This window comes from Dreissena polymorpha, chromosome 4, assembly GCF_020536995.1.
Source record: "Dreissena polymorpha isolate Duluth1 chromosome 4, UMN_Dpol_1.0, whole genome shotgun sequence".
NCBI lineage: Eukaryota > Metazoa > Mollusca > Bivalvia > Myida > Dreissenidae > Dreissena > Dreissena polymorpha.
In genome coordinates, this window is record NC_068358.1 from 2,725,253 (window position 1) to 2,743,159 (window position 17,907).

General features: G+C 38.7%; 1 protein-coding gene across 1 annotated transcript in view; it reads left to right on the forward strand.

The window, feature by feature from the left end:
- LOC127877959 (transmembrane protein KIAA1109 homolog) overlaps positions 1–17,907 on the forward strand; it is a 151,506-nt gene that overhangs the window by 67,954 nt on the left and 65,645 nt on the right. Inside the window, exons 40-48 of the mRNA XM_052424284.1 lie at positions 1,270–1,284; positions 5,677–5,811; positions 7,017–7,121; positions 12,771–12,902; positions 13,660–13,780; positions 15,822–15,895; positions 16,306–16,389; positions 16,973–17,069; positions 17,478–17,683. Coding sequence (XP_052280244.1) covers positions 1,270–1,284; positions 5,677–5,811; positions 7,017–7,121; positions 12,771–12,902; positions 13,660–13,780; positions 15,822–15,895; positions 16,306–16,389; positions 16,973–17,069; positions 17,478–17,683 — 969 coding nt within the window. The remainder of the gene's footprint in view (positions 1–1,269; positions 1,285–5,676; positions 5,812–7,016; positions 7,122–12,770; positions 12,903–13,659; positions 13,781–15,821; positions 15,896–16,305; positions 16,390–16,972; positions 17,070–17,477; positions 17,684–17,907) is intronic.

Sequence of the window (17,907 nt, forward strand, 5' to 3'; positions counted from 1 at the left end):
CCGTGTGTCAGTGTGTCCGTCCGTGCACAATTTTTGTCCGGGTTATTTCTCAGAAACTAATGACCGGAATTCAATGAAACTTAATGGGGAGCTTCAATACCAAGAGGAGATGTGCATATTATCAGCGGGTTCTGGTAGGATGATTTTTCACAGAGTTATGGCCCTTTGAAGTTTTCCATTAACTGTACAGATAGTGCAATTCTTTTCCGGGCTATTTCTCAGCAACTAATGACTGGAATTCAATGAAACTTTATGGGAAGCTTCACTACCAAGAGGAGATGTGCATATTATCAGCGGGTTCTGGTCGGATGATTTTTCACAGAGTTATGGCCCTTTGAAATTTTCCATTAACTGTTCATATAGTGCAATTCTTGTCCGGGCTATATCTCAGCAACTAATGACTTGAATTCAATGGAACTTTATTGGAAGCTTCACTACCAAAAGGAGCTGTGCATATTATCAGCCGGTTCTCATCCGATGATTTTTCACAGAGTTATGGCCCTTTGAAATTTTCCATTGTAAATATAGTGCAATTCTTGTCCGGGCTATTTCTCAGCAACTAATGACTGGAATTCAATGAAACTTTATGGGAAGTTTCACTACCAAGAGAAGATGTGCATATTACCAGCCGGTTCACGTTGGATGATTTTTCACAGAGTTATGGCCCTTTGAAATTTTCCATTGTACATATAGTGCAATTCTTGTCCGAGCTATTTCTCAGCAACTTATTACGGGAATTCAATGAAACTTTATGGGAAGCTTCACAACCAAGAGGAGATGTGCATATTATCAGCCGATTATGGTCCGATGATTTTCCACAAATTATGGCCCTTCAAAATTTTCTATAAACTGTACATATAGTGTAATTCTTGTCTGGTCTATTTTTCCCCAACTACTGACTGAAATTCAATGAAGCTTTATGGGAAGCTTAACTACCTTGAGGAGATGCGCATGTTATTTGTGGGTTCTGGTTAGATGATTTATTTAGAGAGTTATGGCCCTTTGAAATGTTTAAGTTGCTAAACCATCCATCGTATTATTTTGTCCAAAGTTATGCCCCTCAAGACGTTTCCTTTTATCTGAATATATAGTGCGATATTGTGACAAAAAAAACTTTTGGGGAGCATCACCCGTCACCGACGGTTTCTTGTTTTAATATATTGTCATGCATATTTGCTTTATTGTTTTAATTATATAATGATTTTATTCATAAACAATAGATTTAAAAGAAAATGTCATTTTAAATTTTGTTTCATAAAATGTTTGTAGACAGAATTATACAAGGTAGATACCTACATGTTTCGTCTATATTTATAACTTTGCTACAAATTCCTAGCATAGTCAAAATTCACTACTATTACATGGCTTTTCTTGACATTGTATATATTTTGCTATGTACCTAATTGGTTTTGAATGAATATTTTACAGTGCAAAATTCATTATAAACATAATTATGAATAAATGCCTGAGTGAAAGTGCATGCATGCTGAACTTTGTTACTTCAAACTCCCTTCATTTGAAGTTTCTGATAGATTGAAAAATGTAATCATCAAATGCCTGACTATTTGCTAGGGGAATGGAAATTAACGTCAATGTCAGTTTTCCAAGAATTGTTGAATTCCAAACCTACAGTTATGTACACTTAGTTGTGTTTGTAACAACATGTTGACACCTCTGTCAAAATATATACAGTATGTGTATGTGGAAGTGGTTTAAAATAGCTTAACTTTGAAATAATGAAGTTTTGCTGTATATATTCCTTACTCTGTGTATGGGAGTATATTTGTGGCTTGTTCACTGTAAACAGATGTTATTTTCACTGACCATATTAAATCCATAAAAAACAAGTTGATTCTGTTAACGATTTTGCAAAATACCTTTAGCAAATCCTCATCAATTGACCTCATGTTGACCTTGAGTTCGACCTTCATTTGGACTTTTAATAATTTAGAAAATCGAAATTCATAGTTAACCCGAAATCAAGTGTTTTGTCAAACACTTTTACTGCTACTCAGCTTTGATATTTTCACAGATTTATTCTATGCGCACACTCTACACAGCCACCTCCTTTTTATCTTGACCTTCTTTTGGACACTAATACAGAAAGACAGATTCTTGGTTAATCTAATAAGATGTGTTTTGTCTAACACAAATACCACTTGCTGCAAAGCTTTGATACTTCCATGGATGTTATTTATGAACCCACCTACGCCACCCTACCTCAATTTTTAGCTTAGCTGTTTTCGGAGAAAACCCGAGGTATTGTCATAGCCAGCTCGTCCGCCGTCCGCTTAGTGCTAAAACCTTTACATTTTGTTAAGGTTTTGAACATTGGCTCTTAAATCAAAGTGCTTCAACCTACAACTTTGAAACTTCACATGTACCTGCACCTTGATGAGTTCTACATGCCACACCCATTTTTGGGTCACTAGGTCAAAGGTCAAGGTCACTGTGACCTCTAAAAAAAGAAAAAAAAATCTGACAAGCTTTCATTTATTAAAAACTGCACCGGCAGCTGAGCATGGCACCCATTATGCGATGCTCTTGTTCTTTGTTATTGACTTACCTTTGGACTAATTCCGAAGATGGAAATTCTTGGTTTACCCAAAATGACTGTTTGCATAACATCAATAATATTTACTAAAAAGATTTGATTCTTCACTTAAACACTGAGCATACACACATCACATGACCTGAGCATAAACACATCACATGACCTGAGCATCCACACATCACATGACCTGAGCATACATACATCACATGACCTGAGCATACACACCACATGACCTGAGCATCAACACATCACATGACCTGAGCATACACACATCACATGACCTGAGCATACACACATCACATGACCTGAGCATACACACATCACATGACCTGAGCATACACACCACATGACCTGAGCATACATACATCACATGACCTGAGCATACACACCACATGACCTGAGCATCAACACATCACATGACCTGAGCATACACACATCACATGACCTGAGCATACACACATCACATGACCTGAGCATCAACACATTACATGACCTGAGCATCCACACATCAAAGACCTGAGCATACACACATCACATGACCTGAGCATACATACATCACATGACCTGAGCATACACACATCACATGACCTGAGCATACACACATCACATGACCTGAGCATACATACATCACATGACCTGAGCATCAACACATCACATGACCTGAGCATCAACACATCACATGACCTGAGCATACACACATCACATGACCTGAGCATCATCACATGACCTGAGCATCAACACATTACATGACCTGAGCATCCACACATCACATGATGTATCAAAGCTATTGCTTTCAAACGTCAAATACTTTCTTATTATCATGAGGGTACTGTACCTGGCAAGTTGAATTTGACATTGACCTTTGAATGACCTTGAATCTCAAGGTCAAATAAATAAATTTGGCTTAAATTGCAATAACTACAACAATGGACTTACCATCCCCCACACCCTACCCCAGAATCCCCTCGCCCCCACCCCCCCAAAAAAAATAAATAATATATATATTTATTTTTTTTTATTAAAAATATTGATTTCCTTTTTTGTTCTTATTTTTGAAATATCATCTAAAAAATGACCACACCGCCACATTAATCCCCCTCTCCAACTCCCTCCCCCAAACACACAAAAATAATATTTTTTTGAAACATGGTACCAAAAAAATAAAAATATTTTTAATATTTTATTTTTTAAATTTTTTACTTAAATTGCCATGACTTCTTTATTTATGATCAGATTTGATTCATACTTTGACAAAACAACTCTTACCTGACATACCACAATGGACTCCACCCAAACCATCCCCCACGCCCTACCTTGACATATCGCTTTTAGATCATCTAATAAATGACCACCCCCACATTATAACCCCTCTCCACCACCTCCTACCCCCCACCCCCCTGTCCAAAAAGATTTTTTTTTAATCATGGTTAAAAAAACACTCAAATATATATTTATTTCATTTTTGAAGGACCGTCCAACCATCCTACCCAAGCTATTGCAATCAAACTTGACATAAAATCTTATTAGTTTGTATATGTCTTCACAAATGTTCAATAGATTGTGGAAAATATACCTGAACGCAGAATGGTCTATAATGTACAACTTCTTTAAAACATAAGCGATCAATATGCTTCTACTATGGTCCTCTTCCAGTTAGAATATGACTATATGACCTTGACCTTATTGAATATGAACAATTTTCCCATGATGGCTTACGTTATACTGTCAAGCACTCAAAAAGTCAAGAGTGCTGTCTTCTGACAGCTCTTGTTACCTTGACAATGACCTACCGTTGGACGTATACTTCTTCAAATGGGCTATTGACTCAATACTGACAAGTGGGGGTGGGGCATATGGGTTTATTGATTGCGGCATCTTCTTATTAGCTCGGCGTTTTCGGAGAAAACCCGAGGTATTGTCATAGCCAGCTCGTCGTGTCGTCCGACGTCTGCCGTCCGCGTAGTGCTAAAACCTTAACATTGGCTCTAAAATCAAAGTGCTTCCACCTACAACTTTGAAACTTCATATGTAGATGCACCTTGATGAGTTCTACATGCCACACCCATTTTGGGGTCACTAGGTCAAAAGTCAAGGTCACTGTGACCTAAAAAAAAGAAGAAAAAAAATTCTAACAAGCTTTCAATTATTCAAAACTGCACCCGTAGCCGAGCTTGGCACCGGTTATGCGGTGCTCTTGTTATTATAATCTAACTGTATTGATATAAAAAATAAAAAATAATATAAAAAATAAAAAATAAATTAATATTGTTTGCATGTGATTTATGACATATTTCATATTATAATTTGAATGCATAGTATTATTGAGGTACTGACTATTTAGCATTTTCTGCATGCTTTTTTACTTAATCTACATTTTTAATAAAGCTATATGTATTAATTCTGTATAATATGTATTATCCATGTAAGAGCACAAATTATGCACTTGTTTGTGTATGTTGTTCTTCAATATTGCTTGCCAGATATCATTTTAGTTGTTCATTATGATTAGATCATTTCTTTGCAAAAGAGCATTGATTCATCCAAATAAGGAGCTACATGTATCACTGATTGGCTTTGTTTTCAATATTTTGCCATTGTGAAAATCTGGACTTTACAACAAATTGATCTTAACAAAAGTTTGATGCAATTAAAAAGTACACAATTATAATTAATGATCCTATGTTTATGTATTACTATTAAAGCATTAACACATTAAAATGGAGAGTAAATTACATTTATGTGTGAAATTTTACTATGATATTTCTATGTTTTAAGAGATAAAAGCATTAAATTTTGTATTTGAAAAATCTTTTGCAAGATATTCTAACATCTTGTCAAATGGTTTACCTCATTACCCATTAGTTTCATGTTCAGACAATATTTTGAGAATTTTGATTGGTATCCTTTTGGAGTTCTAACAAAATGTCTTAACATGGGTTAAAATGTATGGTATACAAAGACAACTGGTTCCAAATCCTATGTATAAAAAAAAAAATATTTAAATAATTCACAAAGATTCTCGCAGTCTGGTTAGGAGCTACGCTGGAGGCATATGCCCTAAGACCCATTTTCTCATGTTTTAGCTGCCATTTGATTTGCTTTCTGTTTCTCTACCCATTCAGATTAAGACGATGGAGACATCCATCCCCTCTTCAGCCAGTATTGACCTCCCACCTATTCACGTGTATGCTGACTACAGGCAGTACAAGTCCAACGCCCCTGTGTCCGAGGCACTTACAGAGGGTCTGGTACTCAAGGTGGGTGGAATAGGTGTTGTGATAAAAAAGTAATGAGCTCATCTCTGAGAAAACAGGGCTTAATGCATGTGCATAAAGTGTCGTCATACTTGATGTTCTGGGGCCCATCTTATCAAAGATGGTACCACATTATTACCTTACGATGCAATTTTTGAAGCGCCATAATCCGTAACCGTCACATTTATAATTACTTTTGTTGAACATTTCCATTCATTTTCAACGTAGCTGTCAAATATCCTTTATATTTGAAACATACAAATCATAATCACTTATATTTTAAAATTACAAAATTCAATCGTAAGTTAACATTGTCGTACAATCTTTGATAAGACGGACCCCTGGATTTTGCAACGGTTATTCAGGGACAACACTTTCCACCTAAACTAGATTTTCTCTATGGAGAGACATCCTGTAAACAACAAAAAAACATTAAAGCAGAAAATGCAGTCCCTGATTAGTCTGTGCGGACTGAACAAGCTAATCTGGGACTAAACTTTACACACATAAAGCCCCTTTACCCAGAGCAAGGTTCAAATGTGTTGTTGAAAAGAAATATGTTCACATTTATGTATAACATCATATTTTTCATGTAATTGTCAACTGGTGTTTTTAAAGGACTTGTTGACCGAGTTTCGGTATGTTTTGAAATATTCCATTCAATGTCCTAACTTGACATATAAAGCATATGAACTATACAGATTAATAACATAAAAAAGATAAATGTAGATACCAGAAAATTATTAAAGCATGTTGCTGTTTTTTTTTACATTATATAAGCGATACACATTTTGTCAGCAATTGATACAAAAACAACAAAAATATTCCATATTATTCAATTGTACCACTTTTCCGTTTTGTTATTTTTGCTCCTTATGTACCTTATGTACACCTTGTGAAGCCTGTGCTGACTTCAAAGGGTAATCTGAGAGGACACTTTCTGCACATTCTTTAACCCTTTGCATGCTGGGAAATTTGTCGTCTGCTAAAATGTCGTCTGCTGAATTTCTAAAATAAGCATTTTCTTCGATTTTTTTCAAAGAATATCAGAATAGCAAACAGTTTGGATCCTGATGAGACACCACGTTCTGTGGCATCTCATCTGGATCCAAACTGTTTGCAAAGGCCTTCAAAATTCCGTTCCCGCACTGAAAGGGTTAAGCCCCATTTTCCCAAAACGAGGCTCATTGATATGAGTTGCTTTCCAGGAGGGCAGCTTCCTGAACGCCATAGCGGAGGTGGGCATGTTTGAGCACAGTCTGACAACTGACCTCCTCAACCATCTCGTCTTTGTGCAGAAAGTCTTCATGAAGGTATGATGTGATTGGGAGACGGCTTGATTTGATTTAACCTTTTTCCACCCAGAAGTAAAGTAAAAATGGCTATATACAACCAGCATAAAATCAGAAAAGTTTACCTTAGAGAATATTCTGCTTGCACTGTACTTTACTATATTTGTATGTATGCATTTTTATTCTTTTGTATGTGGTTATTTGAAAATGTAAAAAGTTCTTTGTTTACAAAAAAATCTTTGCATAAATTATAATGTGAATTCAACTTTTGCTTAGTTTCAGGAGTAATGTTTAGAAAAAAAGGGAAATGTTTAAGGGCTAAATTAAGCTATTTATAATTGCACTTGTACACCAAAACTCCAGCTCCCAATTTTTTTCCAGGAAGTCAATAAATTGTTGAAGAAGAAAATACCATTTAAGTTGAAAATGCTGTCCCTGAATAGCCTGTGCCTGATTAGCCTGTGCGGTCATTACAGGCTTATCTGGGACAACACTTTATCACACATGCCTGTGACAACACTTTATCGCACATGCCTGTGTCAACCCTTTATCACACATGCCTGGGACAACACTTTATCGCACATGCCTGTGACAACACTTTATTGCACATGCCTGTGACAACACTTTATCACACATGCCTGTGACAACACTTTATCGCACATGCCTGGGACAACACTTTATCGCACATGCCTGTGACAACACTTTATCGCACATGCCTGTGACAATACTTTATCACACATGCCTGTGACAACACTTTATCGCACATGCCTGTGACAACACTTTATCGCACATGCCTGTGACAACACTTTATCACTCATGCCTGTGACAACACGTTATCTCTAATGCCTGTGACAACACTTTATCGCACATGCCTGTGACAACACTTTATCACACATGCCTGTGACAACACTTAATCGCACATGCCTGTGACAACACTTTATCGCACATGCCTGTGACAACACTTTATCGCACATGCCTGTGACAACACTTTATGGCACATGCCTGTGACAACACTTTATCGCACATGCCTGTGACAACACTTTATCGCACATGCCTGTGACAACACTTTATCACACATGCCTGTGACAACACTTTATCGCACATTCCTGTGACAACACTTTATCGCCCATGCCTGTGACAACACTTTATCACACATGCCTGTGACAACACTTTATCGCACATGCATGTGACAACACTTTATCATACATGCCTGTGACAACACTTTATCGCACATGCCTGTGACAACACTTTATCACACATGCCTGTGACAACACTTTATCTCTTATGCCTGTGACAACACTTTATCACACATGCCTGTGACAACATTTTATCGCACATGTCTGTGACAACACTTTATCGCACATGCCTGTGACAACACTTTATCGCACATGCCTGTGACAACACTTCATCGCACATGCTTGTGACAACGCTTTATCGCACATGCCTTTGGCAACACTTTATCACACATGCCTGTGACAACACTAAATCGCACATGCCTGTGACAACACTTTATCGCACATGCCTGTGACAACACTTTATTGCACATGCCTGTGACAACACTTTATCGCACATGCCTGTGACAACACTTTATCGCACATGCCTGTGACAACACCATCGCACATGCCTGTGACAACACTTTATCGCACATGCCTGTTACAACACTTTATCGCACATGCCTGTGAAAACACTTTATCGCACATGCCTGTGACAACACTTTATCACACATGCCTGTGACAACACTTAATCGCACATGCCTGTGACAACACTTTATCGCACATGCCTGTGACAACACTTTATCGCACATGCCTGTGACAACACTTTATCACACATGCCTGTGACAACACTTTATCGCACATGCCTGTGACAACACTTTATCGCCCATGCCTGTGACAACACTTTATCACACATGCCTGTGACAACACTTTATCGCACATGCATGTGACAACACTTTATCATACATGCCTGGACAACACTATCGCATATGCCTGTGACAACACTTTATAGCACATGCCTGTGACAACACTTTATCGCACATGCCTGTGACAACACTTTATCGCACATGCCTGTGACAACACTTTATCACACATGCCTGTGACAACACTTTATCGCACATGCCTGTGACAACACTTTATCGCACATGCCTGTGACAACACTTTATCATACATGCCTGTGACAACACTTTATCGCACATGCCTGTGACAACACTTTATCGCACATGCCTGTGACAACACTTTATCGCACATGCCTGTGACAACACTTTATCGCACATGCCTGTGACAACACTTTATCATACATGCCTGTGACAACACTTTATCGCACATGCCTGTGACAATACTTTATCGCACATGCCTGAGACAATACTTTATCGCACATGCCTGTGACAACACTTTATCGCACATGCCTGTGACAACACTTTATCACACATGCCTGTGACAACACTTAATTGCACATGCCTGTGACAACACTTTATCACACATGCCTGGGACAACACTTTATCGCACATGCCTGTGACAATACTTTATCGCACATGCCTGTGACAACACTTTATCGCACATGCCTGTGACAACACTTTATCACACATGCCTGTGACAACACTTTATCGCACATGCCTGTGACAACACTTTATCGCACATGCCTGTGACAACACTTTATCGCACATGCCTGAGACAACACTTTATCGCACATGCCTATGACAACACTTTATCACACATGCCTGTGACAACACTTAATTGCACATGCCTGTGACAACACTTTATCGCACATGCCTGTGACAACACTTTATCGCACATGCCTGTGACAACACTTTATCACACATGCCTGTGACAACACTTTATCGCACATGCCTGTGACAACACTTTAATGCCCATGCCTGTGACAACACTTTATCACACATGCCTGTTACAACACTTTATCGCACATGCATGTGACAACACTTTATCATACATGCCTGTGACAACACTATCGCACATGCCTGTGACAACACTATATCGCACATGCCTGTGACAACACTTTATCGCACATGCCTGTGACAACACTTTATCGCACATGCCTGTGACAACACTTTATCACACATGCCTGTGACAACACTTTATCGCACATGCCTGTGACAACACTTTATCGCACATGCCTGTGACAACACTTTATCATACATGCCTGTGACAATACTTTATCACACATGCCTGTGACAACACTTTATCACACATGCCTGTGACAACACTTTATCGCACATGCCTGTGACAACACTTTATCACACATGCCTGTGACAACACTTTATTGCACATGCCTGTGACAACACTTTATCATACATGCCTGTGACAACACTATCACACATGCCTGTGACAACACTTTATCGCACATGCCTGTGACAACACTTTATCGCACATGCCTGTGACAACACTTTATCGCACATGCCTGTGACAACACTTTATCGCACATGCCTGTGACAACACTTTATCATACATGCCTGTGACAACACTTTATCGCACATGCCTGTGACAACACTTTATCACACATGCCTGTGACAACACTTTATTGCACATGCCTGGGACAACACTTTATCGCACATGCATGTGACAACACTTTATCGCACATGCCTGTGACAACACTTTATCATACATGCCTGTGACAACACTATCACACGTGCCTGTGACAACACTTTATCGCACATGCCTGTGACAACACTTTATCGCACATGCCTGCGACAACACTTTATCGCACATGCCTGTGACAACACTTTATCGCACATGCCTGTGACAACACTTTATCATACATGCCTGTGACAACACTTTATCGCACATGCCTGTGACAACACTTTATCGCACATGCCTGTGACAACACTTTATCGCACATGCCTGTGACAACACTTTATCGCACATGCCTGTGACAACACTTTATCACACATGCCTGTGACAACACTTTACCGCACATGCCTGTGACAACACTTTATCGCACATGCCTGTGACAACACTTTATCACACATGCCTGTGAAACACTTTACCGCACATGCCTGTGACAACACTTTATCGCACATGCCTGTGACAACACTATCACACATGCCTGTGAAACACTTTATCGCACATGCCTGTGACAACACTTTATGGCACATGCCTGTGACAACACTTTATCGCACATGCCTGTGACAACACTTTATCGCACATGCCTGTGACAACACTTTATCGCACATGCCTGTGACAACACTTTATCGCACATGCCTGTGACAACACTTTATCGCACATGCCTGTGACAACACTTTATCGCACATGCCTGTGAAACACTTTATTGCACATGCCTGTGACAACACTTTATCACACATGCCTGTGAAACACTTTATCACACATGCCTGTGAAACACTTTACCGCACATGCCTGTGACAACACTTTATCACACATGCCTGTGAAACACTTTATCATACATGCCTGTGACAACACTTTATCGCACATGCCTGTGACAACACTTTATGGCACATGCCTGTGACAACACTTTATTGCACATGCCTGTGACAACACTTTATCGCACATGCCTGTGACAACACTTTATCGCACATGCCTGTGACAACACTTTATCGCACATGCCTGTGACAACACTTTATGGCACATGCCTGTGACAACACTTTATGGCACATGCCTGTGACAACACTTTATTACACATGCCTGTGACAACACTTTATCACACATGCCTGTGACAACACTTTATCACACATGCCTGTGACAACACTTTATTGCACATGCCTGTGACAACACTTTATCACACATGCCTGTGAAACACTTTATTGCACATGCCTGTGACAACACTTTATCGCACATGCCTGTGACAACACTTTATCGCACATGCCTGTGACAACACTTTATTACACATGCCTGTGACAACACTTTATCACACATGCCTGTGACAACACTTTATCACACATGCCTGTGAAACACTTTATTGCACATGCCTGTGACAACACTTTATCACACATGCCTGTGACAACACTTTATTGCACATGCCTGTGACAACACTTTATCACACATGCCTGTGACAACACTTTATCGCACATGCCTGTGACAACACTTTATGGCACATGCCTGTGACAACACTTTATGGCACATGCCTGTGACAACACTTTATCACACATGCCTGTGACAACACCATCACACATGCCTGTGACAACACTTTATTACACATGCCTGTGACAACACTTTATCGCACATGCCTGTGACAACACTTTATCACACATGCCTGTGACAACACCATCACACATGCCTGTGACAACACTTTATCACACATGCCTGTGACAACACTTTATCGCACATGCCTGTGACAACACTTTATGGCACATGCCTGTGACAACACTTTATGGCACATGCCTGTGACAACACTTTATCACACATGCCTGTGACAACACCATCACACATGCCTGTGACAACACTTTATGGCACATGCCTGTGACAACACTTTATTGCACATGCCTGTGACAACACTTTATCACACATGCCTGTGACAACACTTTATCGCACATGCCTGTGACAACACTTTATCACACATGCCTGTGACAACACTTTATGGCACATGCCTGTGACAACACTTTATCACACATGCCTGTGACAACACCATCACACATGCCTGTGACAACACTTTATCGCACATGCATTAAGCCCCCTTTTCCCAGACTGTGGCTCATATGTTTTCCAGGAGGTCAATGAGCTGTTGCAGAAGGTGTCTGGTTCAGATAGACCGGTTCCCATCTGGTCTGACACAGAAAACCAATCTGTGGCCAGTGTACAGAAGTCACAGATCCTGTACTCCTTCCACTTCAGGCTAAAGGTAAAGACTGGCATTCAGAATGAGTAATTGTCATATGGATAGGGAGATGGAGCTTATCTGATATTTTTATTCAACACGTTTTTTTTTACTGATAATTTTGTTAAACTGTCATTTTGTAGCTTAAAGGACTAATAAACTAACATTTCAAATGCAAGTCATTGAACAGTTTGATTATGAAACCAATTTGACTAACCAATATGACTTAACATAGAAGGTATAGCTAAATGGCCATGAATCCACACCAATCCATTCAACTAACAAAAGAAGACAGTAGGTACTTCACCAGATCATCTGTCATAACACCGTGTCCTGAAATATAGAAGTGTTTCGTTCAAAAGCAGTTGTATATTTATAATAGTGTATGATTACTTCGAAATTATAGGATTTAATGTACACTCAATGGTTATTGGGGTTAAAACTTATTCTGTGTTGCTGTTTTCAATGTACACCAACATGAGAAAAGATGTCACAGAGAAAAATAAATAATATTCTACAGTGTTAGTTTAAGGGGTGTGATTTCACTCTCTTTGAGCCTGTCTCTTCCCTTTGAATACCAATATAGTTTTACATATACTTGTTGTTCTTTACTTTGTAAGATTTATTTAAATGTGATGAGTTGTGCTGAACCCTATTTTCTCCCCCTGAGGTGGTTCCAGCATCACATACCTGTTAACTTCTGTAAGTACAGCATCTGGACTTAAGTTGTATGTAAGGGTGTCACAGTATGTGGTGAGAGGTGGGTGTGTCTCGTTGCCAGGGTATCCAGATCACGGCGACGACCCCGACAGCCAGTGCCGTGAGGCTGGAGACAGAGGCCATAGATCTTGAGATCTCAAACCGTGTACAGATGGCTACTGACACTGCACATTGCACCACAGGTTAGTTATCTCCAACCGTGTACAGATGGCTACTGACACTGCACACTGCACCACAGGTTAGTTGAGATCTCCAACCGTGTACAGATGGCTACTGACACTGCACACTGCACCACAGGTTAGTTGAGATCTCCAACCGTGTACAGATGGCTACTGACACTGCACACTGCACCACAGGTTAGTTTGAGATCTCTAACCGTGTACAGATGGCTACTGACACTGCACACTGCACCACAGGTTAGTTTACAGATGGCTACTGACACTGCACACTGCACCACAGGTTAGTTTTAAATAATTTATCAAAGTTTGATTACATCTTAAATAAAGATGCCAAAGGCTTCTTTTGATTGACTTACTTTTGATTCAAAGGTTAACTTACACTAAAAACTCAACTGGATTATTGGTAAAACTGGTAATGCACTTTAATCGATTAAAAATAAGTGCCTACATTTGTATTGCAAAATGTTACATTCGTGGCTGATTTTTTTATGCGTTTTTAGTGTTTTTCCCAGGCCATTTAAGCGTGGCGAAAAGCCACGCCACCCTCCCGGATCGCCACTCTGCCCTTTTCAAAGGCAAATTTCGCAACGCGCCCTTCTTTTCAAAGGCAAATTTCGCCACGCTCCCTTATCGATAACGTCTTTATTGCCTTACGATCTAACTTTTGCCTTACGATCTAACTTGGTCCGCAAAATCAGCTTCCTTGATAGTCTGTGACGCTCTGACTGTGCTTGATTTACTCGAGAGACGTCAACGTCTAATCGACTATATTAATCGAGTAGATTTAATCTATAATAGTGCTCGATTTATAGGTAGGTCTTACTGACTACTCCAAAGCTGTGAATTAGTCATGCGTGAATAACCCTGTGTCAGTCGATAATGCCGGAGGTTTTGTTATACCAAGCGCACTTTTCGGTCGGCAATGTGTACTCCTCCACGATAAAATCATTACTTCGGAGACTTTTGATGAAAAACTTGATGTTATTCTCGTGGCAATTGTGCATTGCATGCATTATTCAGTTATATCAAAACATATATTTTTACGCAAAATTACATTTAAAATCACAAACAAATTTATTCTTTATCGTTTTCGTATTTAAGATAATTAGATCTAATTATTGAAATAATTACTTAATATACTAATTTAACAAAATGCGAATCGCGTATACGATTTAACGTTGCTATGCTTACATCATTTGACATTTTATCAAAATGGCGGACTATACAGAATTAAATTGTGACTCGGCAAAAATGGCAAATAACATCGTAAAGGATCAAATTAACGATGGAGATTATAAATTAAGAAGTAATTAATGAAATGTCTGTGATAATCAACGATGCATAAAAATGTTTTAGATAGCAACAACATTATTTATTTATTTGTAATCTACTCGGTGGATGTATATCACGGAAACGAGTGTTTGCATATTGTTAGCGATCAATTTACTCGCCATGTTATTTTAAACATCTGTCAAGATTATTGTTAGAAAATGGGATAAGACAAACATGGTTTCATTTATATGTTAGTCGATCTGTGTATAATCAGATTCATATGCATATATTGCTATATTATGTTTGTCGTGCTGTACAGTTTATTGAAACAGCATGGAACTTAAATGTACATTGCAAGGTAAATATATTAATATAAATCATAGTAATTTAAATACATCTATTACCATTAAATGTGCTTGTTATTTTTTCCCCAACTGCTTCTGATGCGATTACATGTTTCCCCGCAATTCAGGTACATGTATTCAGGGAATGTTTTTGCCCTTTTTTTCCTAAACTGCGCGCTAAAATGCCCTTTTTGAAAGTAATGCGCCATGCCCCTTTGCCCTCCTGGGAAAAACACTAGTTTTTTTTATATATTTTCAAATGCTTTAATAAGCAGATATGCATCTTACCTGGAGCTCTGCATTGTGCAGAGGCGTTTAAAGTGTAAAACTGTCCCTGTGCTAGATTGTAATGTATTTACAATACAATGTTTGATATATACAGAGCATGCATTTGCATGGCTTTCTATTATTTGTTTTTTGTATTTCAGTGAATGATGACAACCAGAAGGTGTTCATTAAGGCACAGGTGGATCTCAGTCTGTCCCTGGGACAACTAATCAAGGTAGTAGACACTTATGTCATTGTTTCACTTCAACTGATATTAGTTTGCATGATTGCCAGAAAATCCTACAACAATATAGACAGGTAAAAGCGGAAAGTGTCGTCCCTAATTAGCCTGTGCTCAGGCTAATCTGGGATGACACTTTATGCACATGCATTAAACCCCTTTTTCACGGAGCACGGCCCATATCTAAAAAATGTACATGTGAATTGGTAAAATATATCATATTTTAGCTGTTGTTGCTTTCAAGAAAGCATACTTAGATTGTACATAGGCACTGCATACATGCATTTTTGTAATGAAGAAGTGAAATATCACAGGTATGTTTACATTTCTACTGTTTCACATTAAATCTGGAAACACATTTCCAGGGTGTAAGACAATGTCTGAGTGACTCTATGTGATTATAGAACCCACTGTTTGAGGAGGCTGACCCGGAGTTTCAAACCATGGCCTACTTCAAAACGAAGATCTCTGTCAGAAATGCACTCCAGGTAACACATAAACGTTTCCATTTTGTGCTTGTTTTAAACGACAACAAAATATTTTCATTTTGTTATGGTTCCAGACTAAGAGATTTTCCAGATTGAACACCCCAAACAGTCATGGGTGACTTTCTACTTGTGATTAAAGATATGTACAAGATGTTAACATTTTTAATTGACCTCACTATACTGGATTATCTCATTTTTAAACGCCATTACGCCTTTAACTTTGAGGTAATCAAGTCAAAGATTAAGTTTGCAGGTGCTTGTATCATTAAATACATTTTCCACACATAATATAGTGAATGCTTTGAACTTTGATCATCTTTATTGGTAAGATGGTTACTTTAGAGAAAATAAAGATGGCTATTGAATTTTGAGGTCAAAAGGTCGAAGATACAGGCCACATTGGTTTGTAACATGAAAAACATTCCATACCATGTACAGGATTATATACACCAGCATGCTAGTCAGTCTTGATGAAGTATGTCCCCAATAATTTTAAAATCAAGAAATGAAAGGTTAAGGTAACATGGATAACTATGCTGCAACTTGGTGGGCATACATGTTTAACATACAACTCTTGTTTCAGGATGAGATGATACCTGGTGTATCCAAGGACCAGGAGGCGTTGCTTATCAACATGGCCAGGCCCATAGTTCTTGCACAGCCACTGGCTTTTGATAAGGGTGAGAATGTGTAGATATATCACTCGATTTTCAGTTTTCTCTGTTGTGTTGTTCTAAAACATGACTATCTATTCTGTGTCATTTAGCTTCAAATAAAGTGTGCTCAGTTACTGTGTTCGTTATCCCGTTCAACTTCACCATTTTCAATAAAAGGAAACTAGTGTCATATATCTTAAATTGATCATTTATGTATTTGGCCTATATTAAAATTATATGTGCATCATTTGCTTTACATCATTTTACAGTTTATAGCATTAAATGACTATTTACATATAAAAGAACAGAAAACCAATCACCTTCAAATGAAAATTAATTTAAGTAATTAAAGGCACTTAGATCCTAATTCAGATTCTTGCCGCTTCCATCTATACTTGTTATGTTTACCAATCACCTCCAACACTGTTGTAGCGGTCCTTGTGTGGCTGAACTACAAGAATGCCTACGAGTACTGGACGGAGCAGCGTCTGGCGCTGAACAAGGAGGTGCAGACGGCGACACGCCAGGTTATTGACAGGCTGCCCCAGATAAGCCCCGCCTCCCAGCAGACACTGAGCACACTGTTCCTGCAACTCACGGTCGATGACATCGGGCTGTGTCTGCCCATCACGCCATTTGTGAGTGTACTCAACACTTTACATCTGTTCTGCTTTCACACCCAAAAATGGAGACTCTTTCTGTTTTTGTGTGAAAATGTTGCATACACCTGAGAAAAAATAGAAAATGTGGTTATCTGTTTTAGAACACAAAATCTAAGGAACTGTCGCCTGGATTGTTAAAATGTAATTATTTGTTCAACAATAAAAAAACACATTGAATTATCTGATTATATGATTGGTTT